General features: G+C 34.7%; 1 protein-coding gene across 1 annotated transcript in view; it reads right to left on the bottom strand.

Annotated features, from left to right (window-relative positions):
• GRIK2 (glutamate ionotropic receptor kainate type subunit 2) overlaps positions 1-16,383 on the bottom strand; it is a 415,942-nt gene that overhangs the window by 143,829 nt on the left and 255,730 nt on the right. The window contains exon 12 of the mRNA XM_037392944.1: positions 1,063-1,286. Within this exon, the coding sequence (XP_037248841.1) occupies positions 1,063-1,286 (224 nt within the window). The remainder of the gene's footprint in view (positions 1-1,062; positions 1,287-16,383) is intronic.

The raw sequence follows: 16,383 nt of genomic DNA, 5'->3' as shown, positions 1-16,383 counted from the left end.
TGATATCAACTATAGAAAAATAAGAAAATAAAAATAGGAAGAATATACTGTGTATCGCAGAATGAAATAATAAATATATTGGGGATGAAGTGAGATTGCATCATCAAGTCAAACATTTTTAAAAATCTTATTGAAGAGATAAAAGCCAATATAGTTCATATGTATTTGATTTTAAAAAAATACGTACAATGACTACTAAGAGGAATCTGCAAAAGAGATTACATTTACATTCCTGGGAATCACTGATTTACTGTTCTGAATTTTTTTTGCTGTCACAGCAAAAGTCAACGTTACAACATATAAGACTGTATTTCTGTGACCTCTGGAGTCAGTCCTAATTACTTAACCAGGAAAAGGTAAATATAATGGGAATTTTTGACAAAAGATGTTTTTCTGCTTGCCTATGTTGAAGAAAACAGATTAAAAAGTGAGCCTTATATATAAAATAAATTTATAATTTAACAATTGTTGTATTGAGTTCATTAACTCTGAAAGCTCAACTAAACATGCTTCCAAGTATATTCCAGTCTGGAACTTAACGTGAAGTATCTCAGGGATTTTACCTAGCACATAATTAAAATCTATATAGTTACCCTACTTCTAAGATATTAATCTACATGAAGTAACATCTCTTGTAACAGGTAGAGGCCCAGTTTGGACATCTAGGATTAACATGGGCAGCTAAGTACTCAATTTGAGATTAAGCACCACAGTGTCAAATGAAATCAGGTTAACAAAATAAAACATGCCAACCCCTGCCTTTCTAAACACAGCATAAATGGGGGAAGACATTTTGTAAACTTTCTAGTGTCTCTAAATTTGTAAATAAAAGAAGAAAGCTAGCTAGCTTACTCAAGGCTTAGTGACATAAAAAACTGGAGACTTAATATGGCACTGGAGAACATTAAAAGTGATAACCCTCATCATTAATTATTCTTCTGTACGTCATGAAGTTAAAATATAAGAGTATGAAAGTAAGAAAATTTTTGTGACTTTTGACAATTATTAGTAAGAAAAAGATTATAACAATTGCCAAAAAAATCACAAAAGTTGACATGTTACCTGGCTATGACAAAGAGCACACAACTGACACCCAAGTAAGCCAGCAGAATATACATCCAGATATCAGGGGAGAGAGGATTCAGGAAGGAGAAGACGCCCGGGTTTGTACCATTGGGTTTGCGGTACAAAATACTTATTCCAAGAGTCATAAAGGGCTTGGAAAAGTCGATGACCTTCTCTCGAACATAGGTTATTGCCAACGGTGCAACTGCAAGGTCAGCTTTCTGTTAACAGAAATACAAAAGAGAAACAGGCTATAAGTCAGAAGACACAGGTTGAAGCAGATAATCAGATTGTCAAAACACAAACTTTACATGAAGCAGGTTTGTTCTTGTACAAGGTAGGCTGAAATTTAGAACTCTCTTCTCCCTATAAGGAAAGAGATTTATTCTACTTTCTGTTTGCTAAACTGACACGTCAGCATTTAGAGAAAATGAAAAACATTATCACAGGGATAGAAGTGAAGAAAAATATCACATCTTGCAGAAAACAAGAACATCCATTATCACATCTGTTAAAACTTTTTTAAAAACATCAACATATTGACATATGTCTTCTCTTTGTCACTCCTTCACTGTGCCCTTTAGAAGCTAACATATTTGTGAAGCAGATGTGAAAAAGTGTAAAGAAAGTTCCAGGAAGGAGTTTTGCTTTTCTTAGCATAAAAGCATTGATAGAAAATGAAGAATATTTTTAAATGGGAAGTGCTATACATGAAAGGTTGCTACAGGGAGTAAATTCTAAGTACAACTGTTCTTACTAGTTTGCAGAAATCACTATGAAACTTGTAGATAACTGTAAATCACTTGCAGCATTTAAAATTAAATCATGCAGTATTTTTTAAATTTGCATTTAGTTTTAGTTATTACAGCAATAAGTCATAGGAGATAAGTAAAAGGTCTCTATTCTTTTTTTAGTTGAAACTTAATGAAAATCATAGTGACAAGAAATCTACAACAGGTACTTTTCCATCTCTGTCAACAGCTCTTGAAAGAATACTGAGTATGTGTGCATGTGTACATGTGTGTAAATGTACATGTGTACATATGAAAGAGAAAAGTCCAGAGTGAGAAATTATGCAGTACAAAACTTGGCAAGCTGTAAACTAAGAATTCCTTGTAAACTGTATGTAAATATAGGTATGTAATGACAGAAATGGTATAGTTAGTGTGAAATACTGTTATCTAAGTAACATAGCTGCAAATAACACCTTTTCCAGAATGCTTGTTCTAGATCAAGTTACAGATATTTTATACCAAATAAAATTGTATAAATTCATATATTTATATACTCTCTTTTGCTTGGCTGGTATTGCATATATTGTGTAACACTCAAAATCCCATACAATGTTCTAACATTTCAACATGTGGGTTTTTTGTTGTCTTACCTTCCACAAAGTTCTACTGTAGTCTATTGTTATGAGCATTTATCATATCATTAGATCTGCTCTAGTAAAGTCCTTCTATGTTAAAATGTGAAATTCTGTTGGCACTGTTCATTTAATTTGGTAGGGGTTTACTGGTCAAAAACATGACATATGCTTCATTTCCACTCTATTCAGAATTTATAGGTATTAATCAGACCATCAAGGCTTTATTCCACAGCTGCTGAATTTTTAAGAATTCTGTATTACTGATGAAATTCCAGATGATGCAGAAAGAAAACAGTAAAGAAACTAAATTTAATTTGGATTAAAAGTTACAGGTCAGCATGCAGAAGTTTGAGGAACATAACGACTAAAGTTATTAGTTTGCAAGGCAACTAGCAGTCCTTACCCTAAGAGCCTGAAGCTAACTCACTAGAGCAGTGGTCCTCAAACTATGGCCCATGGGCTGGATACAGCCCCCCAGGGCCCTCAATCCGGCCCCTGCCCCCCCCCCACCAGGGGTTGGGGGGGGAACCAAGCAGCCGCAGATGACTGCCTGCCACTTCATCCGCGCGCCAGCCCCCTGTTTAAAAAGTTTGAGGACCCCTGATCTAGAGGCTGTCAGAAGATGCAGCTGCCCAAAGTCAGAGAAAATAGATATTTTGGAAGGCTATTCACAGTTGTGCATTTTGGTCTTAAAACATTAATAGAGCCTTAATGAATAACAAATTATTTATTTTAATAAATACCATAGGAAATCCAACCCCTGGTCATTAGATGAAAACAAAACTGTAGAAGTGAATTGTAAAGTGAGATGTAACTACCTCCAGTGAGGGAAAGCCCTAGGGAAGTTGGAGATGAAATCAGAAAAGTAATTGAAAAAGAAATAACGCATGCCTTATATGACAGAACAGGATAATTGGATATCCCAACCTGGGAGTCACAGATCCAAAATACAGGTCCATATCTTGATATTTCAAGATTTTCTTCAGAGCTATATAACTCTACTTCAATATTCTTGAACTAATATATCACCATAAGAACAAAAATTAAGCACCTCAACAAAAAATAAAATCCAATCTTTAGTGACTGAGGAAACAAAAATCTTCTAGAATGACTAACAAAAAAATGTAATACTGCCACATGTAACTACTTTTGCTATATATGATATCTTCAAAATATATTTTGATATATATGTTATCTCCAAAGTAGTCAATTCTTTTGGTAATTGTTTCATTCTGAAATTACACTACTTGAAAGTAAGAGAAACAAGGGGCCAAGTTTCAAGAAGTGCAGTACCAGGGTTTCCTACACCCTCCTAAAATGAAGAAATTTAGGTAAGAGAATTCTCTTCAGTTAATTTCTCAGGATGAATTTGAGAGGAATGATGTAAAATTAGGATATTAGAAATCTACATTTATTGACATCAACAAATGAGTACATCCTAGAATGGGTTTCTGATAAGTTCCATAACAAACATTAGTTTCATTTGGCAATAATGTATGAATCCACTTTTTAAACTGAATATATATATGATTCTATTTTTTAAAGGAAAAAAGATTAATTTATAATATATATATAATATAAACATATAGATATATAATATAAACATAATCTTCAACAGCCCTTATTCTTGACTTTAGGGTACTTAGGTGAATGTCTTTTTATGACAGCATCCAAGGACTGGTGAGGATAAGCTAGCTGCTACAGAGAAAAGTTCTGCACCAACTAAAGGTTACAATAGTGCTTAGAAACAAGTAAGTCTAGCAAGGACATTCCAACGCAAAGCACAGTCCTGAGCAAAATGGAAGCCTTGTACAGCAACACGAACTGTAACCATACCACGTGATGAAGAAGCACGCTGCAGACAATAATGCCATATTGCCATAGATGGCAGAGACTGGGGAAAAATACTCCTCACAATAAATTCTTACTTTAACTATGGCAAGTGTGAGGAAATCACAATTCTGCATTCACTCCACTATTCAAAGACATGGCATGATAAACTGGAGAACGGCACTCACATTCTGCATCCATCTTGACAGTTTTCCAAAGAGAGGTTCTCTAGCAAGGAAGAGAATGGCCCAGACAAGAGGGAGGAAGAAACAGAGTTGATCATGCTCGACAGGACACTTTCCAAAGTCAACTATTGACAGCTATTCCCACTTAGCTTTCTCCAAGTGCATCAGATATTTTGAACTTTACGTTTTCAACAGTACCTTCCTTCTCAACAGTACTCAATCTTCCATCTTCACACTCCATCTTAAAAGGTAATGATATTTTCTTCTTTCATACTAGTATATGCACTCTCAGCATGGCCTACTTTCTACATTAGTACAGAACTCTGAGCAGGGATTGTCACATCTCCTCATCTTTTTGTGCCATATGAGGACTGCTCATACTGTCTTCACAGTTGTGTAAAGGTTTCCCTGCTGTGCTGCCATGTGCAGTTGTAGGATGCTCACTTAACAGCAAACAACTCAAGGTATACATGATTTATTTGTGCGACAGAAGTTCCTATGGCATGCTAAAATACTCCTCCTTTGTTTCTTCATTTACATTTTACTTCCAATCAGCATGTTGACTGACTATTTTACATAAGGTAACATTTAAAGAAAAAAGGGAGGACATTTTTTTTCGGTTGCACAGGGCTGAAATTTGGCACATAACCTCAAAGACAAGTTTTACCCCAAATTCAATCTATGCATGCAGCTACAAACAACTTTAGCAAGAAATCTGCACACAGATGTTGAATAGTGCACGGGCCACAGTGCATATAGTAAAATGGTATTTGCAGATATTGATATTTTGTATGTGAACATTAATGCTATAAAATATAACTCAGAGAAACTGCCACATTACTTTTGGGGGAAATTGAGCTTTGAAAGTATTTAATAGCTTCTACTAACAATATTAGGGAAAGGAAATAGAAACAATGATTGAATGTTGTTTTAGTGATTCTTTTCTGAAAAACTTTCACCTATTTCATTTACAGGAAAGAAGAGTTTAAACACAATCTATACACAGAAACCACAAAACGACTAATAGGTATTTTTAATTAGACTTTACAACTACAGAATATTCCACCATAACAATGGAGTTCTTTAACCTATGTAAATGGAGTCTTCTGGTAAGAATTTTGCTGCTAATATTTTGGATTGATTTAGCAGCCATGAATATTCATATTAAAAATGCAGAGGGAATCATACAATCTATATCCATTCTCAGTTGTTTATACAGTCTGTACAATCATATTGTGATTGTGTAATAGGCACAAAATTACACATACACTGAAAATGGATTTTAGTAATTTTACTTCTATAGAGGCAGCAATGCACTCACTGCTTGCAACTGTTTTTCAAAATGAAGGAAGCTACTTTTCCAAAAGGAAAAATGCATAAGGCTTCTTTCTAATCCATTTTGTCTGCTCTTCAGCCTAAGACCCTAAGTCAATATAAACTTCTTCAGCCACCTCAAACTTTTGGGATTGTTAAACTGAGAGCTGAATTTCAGTTACATTCCCTTTGGAGAAAATGCATCCCTAAGCTAAACAGAGGAAGGCTAATGCCCAGCTTCAACTCTTTAAACCCATTTAACGGGCTGTTAATGCACAGAGAGCTTATGCATTATTCCTGTTCACAGAAGTGCATTTCCCTGACACTGATTTGTAAAGCTAAGATTGTAGTTTGCTTTTAAGCTTGTGCTCTGTCTTTAACTGCCTTGTTCATGCTGCTACATTCTAAAAAATTTTACACCCTGTGAAAAGCTTTTGGTCTTGACATGAGATCTTCATTTCCTTTTGAAACCACTAAGATTTTATTAGGGCTTTATTGCTATTTTGATTTTAACTTACTACTTACATTATTTTGACATAAATTGTTTTTAATGCTTTTCTAGTACCTTTAATGAGATCATAGGACAATTCAGGTGGGAAGAGACATCAAGAAGTCTATAGTCCAATCTCCTGTTCAAAGAAGCTACATGATCAGACCAGCTTGCTCTGGACTTTACTCAGTTTTGAACACTTCCAAGGATGAAAACAACATAACGCCTGTGGGTAACCTGTTCCACTGCTACTCTGTCCACATAGCGAAGAAGTTTCTACAGACAAGCAGTGTAGCAGTTTGTTCTAGAGAACTTATGGAGGTTTTCAGTTTATGCCCATTGACGTTTTTCATCCTGTCAGGAACCACTGTGAAGAGCCTAGATGTATCCTCTTGATAACCTCCTCACAGGTCCTGGAAAGCTGCTACTAGAAGTTGTTACCTTCGCCAAATGTAAGTAACATACCATAAAGTCCAAAACAAGTCCAAACTAGATAGCCAAGTTCACATGTCATGCCTTCTGATTTGTGGGATCCTGACTTGTATAATTTAAGATTAATTGCTAACAATATCCTATATAGGTGCCATTTTAGCTGCTCTTATTTTATTAACATAATAATTTAACACAATAAAGTAACATGATGACAGTTTGAATAGGTACTGGCTCAAGTCACGTCTTTGTTTCTAACTGCTGAGCTGCTTCTCAGTATTTACTAGCACAAAAAGTTACTGAAATACTGGTGATTTACTCAGATTCATTTTACTGACACTCAGTAATATTCCATAGCTGTTTCATTTCTTTAGACATCTTTATGTCAGCATGGCTAATACTTTTCTTGGCAAAGTCCTGAACAGCTGTGGTAACTATTGATGGTGTCAACTACGTTGCTGCAGTCTTTAAAGGAGGGTCCTGATCTAGTAACCAACAAGATCATTGCCTTTCAGAATCAGATCTCAAAAAAAAATAATTGGCCTGTTGTCCACTAATACAAAAAAACTTGCTGCATTCAACTAGACAAAAACATTTGGAATCCTTCCTACGGTGGCTTTTAAATAGGATTGGGCATATCTTTTAATCAGCCTAGCCATGTCCATAACTGACTTTCAGTATTGTTTTCCATTTGCTCCTTTGTTATTCTCTGAATATTTAATTCAGAGAAAAACACTAGTACTGAACCCATCAGGAACTCTATAATTAATTATTTTACATTATTTCCTCTTATTTAAGGTTAGTAAATATTTTCTAGCCCATTCTCCTGTAGCTATGCTAGCATGGATTAGATTTAATAGCTGAAAAGATGTAACATGAGTACCCATTCAAAATAGTCACAAAGTTTCTATCTGCTCATTTATAGAATGCTTTCACTAAACTATTTTGCACCAACTTAGTTTTAACCAACAGTTACACAAATTGCATGTAAGAGGGCTAAGGGCAGCGCACCATGAAACTACACTTAGCAGGAAGATGGATGACATTAATTTGCAATAATAAAATCTCAGCCTTAATTCTTATCACTTCACTCCAGCAGAGTTTTCCACAAAGGGCTTTTCTAATGGTTAGAAGAGCAAGATTAACATATCCACAGAAAGGGCAAACTGCCAAAGACAACATTTACCGACAGTGTAGATATTGTGGCTTAGAGTTCAGGAAAGGGAAATTCCTCCCTTAAAAAAAAAATATATATATATATATATAATTAAAAAAATTATGAGTACCTAAACCAACTAAAATCTTACAGCTCTTCTACACAGTTATCACACTCTTTTTTTTCCAAAATTTTATTTTTATACCAGTGATGGTTACTAAATATGAAAATTACTGGACACCATGTTCCAGTGCAGCTTCTGGAAATAAAATACAAAGGTAAACATTGATTTCTTGTTTGTTGTTAGCATTTTTTTTCATTATACTTTCCAGATTTACCACAACTCCTTGGAACTGTTGGGTTTTTTTCCATTGGTGACCAGTTGTGTCACCTAGATTTTCAGTTTACTGCACTCAGGACAAAAAAATCCTACACTTCTTAATTTTGACACAAATTCTGTTCTCCAATATATGAGGTTTTTTTCAGATTATTTCAGTGAATTCATTTCATCATGCAATCAAGTTAACGTGTCAAATTTGACTTGCTCCCACTTTTCTGTATCACTTTGTCATCTGCAATTCTGTACAAAGGAACCAAAATTATTAATAAAGTTTTTGTGTATCATTTGGATGAGCAAAGATCACTGCAGGATATTGTTACCTCTTACTGATTACAATTCTCATCGACATTTTTTTGAAATCTATCATTTCATAAGCTTATTTAATTGAGGGGATAAAACTTATTAATATGAATAAAATCAACCTCCTGTGTGCTTGTCCCCTCCAGCTGCATTTTGATGCAGCCATCACAAGGGCTAAACTTTTTTCTTAAAAGAGCCCACACCCTGAAATTCTCAATGAATCATTAAATTCCAGTATCTTAGGCTTTAATTAAAATTGATCATTATTATAAGCAATAACAAAAAATGGTCTTTTTAGAGAACTCCATCATATAGGAAATAAAAACAGAAGTGTTTTTACATTGTGTATATTCTCAAAACATACATCAAGCAATGCTTTGCATGTGTCCTAATTATAAAAGAATGTCTAATACAGTACATATTTTATTACCCAAAAATAATGTCCTCATTTCAGCTGGGATAGAGTTAGTTTTATTCTTAGTAGACGATAAGAGTGCTGTGTTTTGGGTTTAGTGTGAGAATAAGGTTGATAACACACTGATGTTTTAGTTGTTGCTCAGTAGTACTTACTCTAAACCAAAGACTTTCCAGTTTCCCATGCTCTGCCAGTGAGGAGGGGCACAAGAAGCTTGGAGGGAGCAGGGCCAGGACAGCTGACTCAAACTAGCCAAAGGGATATTCCATACCATAGAATGTCATACTCAATATATAAACTATAAACTGGGGGGGGGGGGGGAGGTTTGGCTGGGAGCTGCTGACCGGTGCTCAGGGATTGGCTGGGTGTTAATCAGCGGGTGGTGGGCAATTACACTCTGCATGACCTGTTTCTTTTCCTTTTTGGGTTTTATCTCTCTTTCTCCCTCTCCTCTTCATTACAATTCTTATTGTCATTGTTGATTGGGGGTTTTTTTGTTGTTGTTTATTTCTCTCTTTTTTTTTTTACTTTATTAATTGTTCTTATCTTAGTCCGTGGGTTTGTCCAGTTCTCCCCATCTCACTGAGTGGCTGTGTGGTACTTAGTTGCTGGCTGGGGTTAAACCACAACATATTGTCACAAATCTAAGGAAGAAAAATGTTAGCAGTGGTTTTATGCACTAGATCCTAATCTAGTTCTGCTCTGCCTAGGCTATATGTAAGCTAACTTGTGAAATGTATTTAAATTTAGTAAAGCTTATCTGAACTCCAGGCATTATTTAAATACTGAAGATACCAGGATAGACTTATTAACATCCATCTTTAATAAAAATAAAATGCAAATCCTATGGATGAATTACATGGGTTTTGTATATAAAACATTGTTTCAGTATGTCCCTTATTTATCCAATATCCCGAGTAAAAAAAATTCTAACAAGTATCTGTACTTTTTCATTTTCCACTAGTATTTTATGACTACCATGCTCCACACACTCATGCAAAAATATACACTCATCCTTTTCAAGCACTTATGTACAGCCATTGGCATGCATATGTGTGTGTGTGTATATATTTGTTTCACACTTACATTCTCAGGAAGTTACTCATCTTTGGAAGTTGCTACACATTACTGCTAATCAGGCCCTCAGCGGTCAGGAAACAGTAGAATAAAAATTGTGTAAATCAATTCCAGGCTATTGTGACAAAGTAACATGATTTTCTTCCCAACACACACACACAGACAAACACACATACACACACAGTTTAATTTGGTGTATTTTGGACTTAAGTAAGGCTGCACTGCTAGCAGTTTCTTTTTTGTTTTTTAACTCTAATCTTCAAATTTCATATAGTTTTCTTAAACAACTGAATTACCATTGACACTGTAAGAACAGATCAGAATTAGTACCTTTCATTTCTCCAAACAGCAATGTTATGTTTTGGGCACCGTTCCCAGGGACACATCTCCCATCAACACATCCTGAAACTCTTTTACCAAAATGCTGTTTTGGTGAAAGTTGATGTACTCCAGGATTCCACAGTCCCTCCTCCCTACCTTCCATGAAATGTTCACTTTGAGATTTGTTGGAAGTATCTGGAGATGAGCAAAAGGCAATTTGCAGCACGGAGCTTTTAAACTTTTTTTCCTTTTTAAACTTTTAGCCTCAGTAATGATATTAAGAATTCATTTGGTTGTGGTAATTGTGCCTCATGCATACACCTCTGGTTGATATATGTCTCATGCAAGTCTTTCAAAATCCTTCTGTTACCATTTCCAAATGAAGAAAATCCAAGCAGAGGTTAAGTAGCAACATTTCTTATGAAGACTGTACCATGTGTACCATGGTACCATAAGTACACCAGAGTGTACCATGTTCAGAGTTATGAGCAGAATTTCTGAATTCCTGATCTACCAAGAATGCAATCAAACTCCTTAATCATTACTTCTGGGGGGAATGAGGTTAAAATAAGATCTGTGTAGGCAGAAAGGAGGACTAAAAAAAGATTGGGAAAACTGGTGCCAATCAACTTTTCCTGTACAGCTGAACTTATTTTGATCTTTGCAGTGATCAAGTACTGTACACTGAAGCATGGATATTGTAGAAACAGTCTGAATGAGCAAATTCCTGATAAGCTTGAAAAATAACTTGCTGAAGATTTGACATGAAAAACCAAATTGCAAATCCTCCTTTGAGGAAAAGCACATATTTGAATAGAGAATTGTATCATCAATTTTCTCCAGGTAACTTAATTTCTACTAAATGGGGTCAACCCCAATGACCAACATTTTCTGAACCAGAAGAGACAGAATAAAAATGTAGATACATTAATTTACCTAATAAAAAGAAAGTCCCAATGGAGATTAAGTCTGTTATTAGAGAATTCTAATTTTCACATATATTTCACTTCAGCAGACATATACATAGAAATAATAATCCCTGTGTTATTTTCTACCTTTCTTCACTATCATTATAGCAACAAAAGTAATTGTAAAGATCAGATAACTGTAAAAGGATATGAAAAATGTAATACTTTTATGAATAAAGCCCTGGCCATGGATCAAATCAGTTCCTAATCATTGCTGTAAGCATAAATGATGCTTGAGCCAAAGAGCTATCTTTTGGAGTCTTGTTTGATATACTTCATGCTGCTGCCTTGATTGGGCACTGATTCACCTCACTGGCAACGCAGTGAAAAACAATTCCAATTATTCACTGTACCATTTTTATGGTAACAGTAACCCTGTAACAGAAACTTAACCATTTTATAGAACCAAGTGCATTAGCCAGGCATGTCTAAATACCGAATAACTATAAATGGCAATTATACTCGTTAGACTTAAAACATGTTCAGTGTTAATACTTGTATACTAATTCTTCCACCCAGACTCTTAAATATTTGGTCCCAAATTCATACTTGATTTTACCCAGTGCTAGCATTCTTTCACCAGTAACTTCTCAAGGAATATTTGAAATGATTCCCCACCATTTCCAGAAACTTGTGAACTTGTGACTGGCTACCCCTAAAAAAGAAAAGGGGAAAAAAAAATAATGGGAGGGTGGGCAGGCAAGTATGCAAATGTTCTATTTATGAATGTGGGCAGGTAGGAAAATAGTCAAGGCAAGGAATAGAAATTGCAAACTAAATTTTAGACAGCAAAACATGCTATTTATCATGAGGATTCCTGGCTACTAAAGTAATTTTGAACATTCTGAATTTCATCTATATTTTAAATAAAATCCTGAGTTATCTAGCAGAATGTCAAAAGACAAAGTACGGATGTTGCTCCAAAAGCTAAGTTCAGTTCTTTGTCAGTTCACTAGTAGGAATTGATAAGACTGGTAAAATGAAAAAGGGAAAAAACAGAAATGGAGAAAAAAGAAAGGTTATTTTCACTTAGCAAAAGAAAAGGGATTTTAAAAGAAAAAGGTTCATTAGTAGTGGTTAAAATTGTGAAAATTAAAATTAGAAAACCATAATACCCTAACTGTAGGAAACATTACTTGGGCATATTGTAGTTAAATAAACAGGAAGGTAATATTCACTTACCCCTAACCTCAACAAAATTCAGATACACAGCCTCTTAAGTACAGCTCATCAGAAAAAATCTACACACCTCAGTTTACTTATTAAGATGACCCTACTGTCAAAATCTCCTACCACTTCTGGTGTCAAATGTACTTTAAATTTTCCATCCATTTTTTTTTAAGAAACATAGGATGTGATCAGCTCAGAAGATCATGTAATAACATTTATGACTATTAAGAGAAAGTGCCTACATTAATATTTTGTGTGTCTCACCGTAATATTAGAAATATCGCCGGGCTTTGCTCAACTAAATGCAGACTGTGTGGAAGTTCCCTGCTCTTTGGAAAATAATTGCTCACTCTCGACTGCTCATTTGTTGAATACTACATCTTCAGTCTGTCCTGTACTCGAAATCATTACCATACCCCTTGCCTGTAATTTAATAGGGAATTCATATATGCACTTCTGCTGTGTTCCTTACTGAATTAATACATATGTTTTGCACACTTGACCTAAGCTTCTGGTTTATGTTTCCTTTCACACTTTAGATTACTGAGGTTCTGGACTTCCCTGGCGTTTTTTCATGGCTTCCTGCAATACTCTCTGCTGCACTCTATCTGAACCTTATTTCCTGCACAACATTTACTCTGAGTTAGGATCTGTTTGTACATTTTTCCATGGGAATATCATATACAGCCAGATACCTAGTACAGCATATCTGAGTGAATCACATTGATAAATTCAGACATACAAGGTAAGAATTTGCAGAGAGGTTCTGTAAGCCTACGAAAGTATTCAGTTTGGTTGAAGAGAAAGACAGAAGCTCAAGCAGCAGCAAAAGAGACACGGTTAGTTGCTTGTCAGGGAGACACCTGCTGCTGCATATTCAGCTTGGGACAAATGACATTGGAAATAAAAGGTCAGAGCACTTGAAGTTGTGGATTAATCAATTAACAATTAGACTGAAAGGCACAAAAAGCACAAGTGATATTTTCTGGCATATTATAAATTATCATAATAAGTTATCTTATAGTCCCCAGGACAGATTTCACACAGAAATGAAATGCTACTTTAATGAGGAAAAGAAAGCATGCAAACAATAATAACTGGAAGATAATATGAATCTTTAAAAAAGTAACCATACACATGAAAAATACAATACAAGCACTTAACAGTTAAAGAATTCGGGATACTTCATCATTACACAGAATAACTGGAAAGTGTTGGAATACTGTTTCACAATATTAAATAATGTGAATTAGTAGCTTTCTTTGAAGAGCAGGTTGTGCTGGAAAACTGCCAACATAACAAAATTAACTAATAATGATTACTGGAAATTCAAAGAAGAATGCTTCAGCATAGAACAGTAATGCTTAATCTGCAAGGTAAATAAACGTAAACTAAGAAATAAAAATACACTCACAACAGATGGCCTTCAAACAGCTAAATGATAAATCAGGAAAAATATACATTATAAACAAAATATAAGAAAGTTGAAAATACAAGCAGATAAGGACAAGAAAACTAAAATACCAACTAATAGTATTTAAAACATACACAGAGAGTACAGAAAAAGGGAATTGTTTTTTTTGTTGGGTTTTTTTAAGAGAGAAGGTAAAAATAAAATAAAATGCCAAGATACTAGAAAATAACATTAAAAACGTTAGCAGAAATGAGTAGACATTCAGCTTACCACCTATGTATATTCACCAGAGCTGCTGGTTGAAGCAAAAACTATACCTACACGGCAGACTTGCCAAAACTCTACGTGGTTTTTAGAGAAAATTAACCCTCAAAACATCATCTCCCCACAGGATCAGAGTTCAAATTTATATTATATATATAAAAAATTAAGCATAATTAAAATTTTCATCAAATGACAACGAGATTCAGTTGCAGATGCTAGTGTAGACCTAAGTTTTGAAATAAATTTATCCCGTTCTCACATAGTTTGTGAAATACGTAGCCTAAATTTTGTATATATACTGTATATGTATATATATGTATATAAACTCTGTATTATGTAAAAAATTACAATTAACATTCCATTTTTGTAATGCAAAACTGCTCAATGTATCCCATGTAAAATCATACAAGAAAAGGAGTAATTATTATAAAGAGCGTGAGAGCTGAACAAGATATTTCGTAATGAAATATGAGCAGAAAATACTTGGAAACTCCAAAATCAAGATAGATTTATGGATTCTGCAGGTGAAAACCATTCAAACACAGTAAAAATATTACAGTTTCTGCTGAGCTGAGATTCTATCTTTCTCTCAATATTCATCCAAACTAAAACCCAACGAGTGGTTTCTGAGTGCTCAGAATTTAGTATATGTTATATCTTGTATACTGAGCTGAGATTTCCTCAATGTATTAAGGACATAAAATTAAAATATTTCCCTGTAATATAATTTATTTGATGATGCTTTACCTAAAATTTCACAGTTTACAAAACAAGTTTTCTTTAGCCTTACTTCTAACCTCGAAACCCTTCCTCTGAAGGAGTCCTAACAGTTTCCACCTTCATTTCAAAAATATACATGCAAAATGTTAAGAACGAACACCAGCAGATCGCAAAGACCCTCAGACAATGGAAAAATATCGTGACCCAAGCCTAGGGATGAACTCAAGGTTCTCAGAACAGCAACTGACCAGAAGACAGTAGAAAACCACTCCAACTACACAGGTTCAGAACAATGAAGATTAACACACGGGACAAGCACACACTGAACCTGCACAGGATAAGTACACACTAATTACATAAGCAATGGTAACTGATTAGCCTACACCTTAACAGAGGTGATTTGATTAGTCTATACAACTACATTGTAATATATGTTATATATAACATATGTTATAAAAAAATGCCCTGTCTTCCTCAATATCAATGTCCCCAAGCATTAGGCTGGGGCATCGTATGTGCATTGCTTAAGAAAAAATCCTTTCTAATTCTACATTTTGCCTGTGTCTCTGTCTTCAGTCAGTGTTGGACCCCTAAGGCACAAGTGTGGGTTTCAGCCCAGCAGAAACAGAGGTGCTCTAGGGGGTTTGAGGGCCTCTAGAGGGGAGGTGGATTTGAGTCCCACCAGAACTCCTGTTGCATTAGTGGGCTGGAGTCCTACTAAAAGGGAAGTGAGTCCCATGGAAATTCCCCTAACATAAGCTTATAAACCTGTTATATCTATTACACTCACATGATCACTCGCTCTTTCCTATTACTCATTATAATCCGTGTAAAACACCTGCCTCCTTGAACAGTAGTATTTATATTCTTTCTCTGCTTTCTTACATATTTCCCTTAGCCTGAATAGCTTGAATATGCCTTGCCATAAGAAGTGAAAAATAACTTTTTGTCGGTGAATATAATTTGTGTTCATGAGTAATATTATGCATCACGTTAAACATCCCATCAACAGAAATCATGTACTTAAAAATAAAAACCCCAGACCTTATTAAGCCTATTTTGGAATGTGAAACCGAAGTACCTGCAAGCTCATTGGGTGTTTTTTTCATTTTTATGATTAATATATGTGTTTACTTCTAAAGGACAAATGAAAAAACCTCATGATGTTTTATCTAAGAAAGAAGATTATTAATTTAAACCAAGATTTGGAAGATAATTTCTCTTATCTAATTAACTTATATAAAATAATATTTCATCAAACTATACAACCAGATGAAAGACAATAGTTCTATCCAGGCAGCTTAAATTATCCATTTAAAAGTACAGAAAAATTAGGAACACACACACAAAAAAAAACCCCAACCCTGTTATGAAGGCACTGTTGGCAAAATTATTATTTTTGTTCTTAATGGCTGAAGTTTCTCAGTTGTTCTTCACATTACAGTTTCTCACAGTAATCCCTATTTTTTCCGGTTTCTCATACAAACATGAGAGGTGACAGGAATAATAAAAAACAAGTAATTGGAAAACAGCATAATTCCATAAGAAAACAGTTA

The sequence above is a fragment of the Falco rusticolus genome, chromosome 6, assembly GCF_015220075.1.
Source record: "Falco rusticolus isolate bFalRus1 chromosome 6, bFalRus1.pri, whole genome shotgun sequence".
Classification (NCBI taxonomy): Eukaryota; Metazoa; Chordata; class Aves; order Falconiformes; family Falconidae; genus Falco; species Falco rusticolus.
This window is presented reverse-complemented; position numbering and strand designations above follow the sequence as displayed.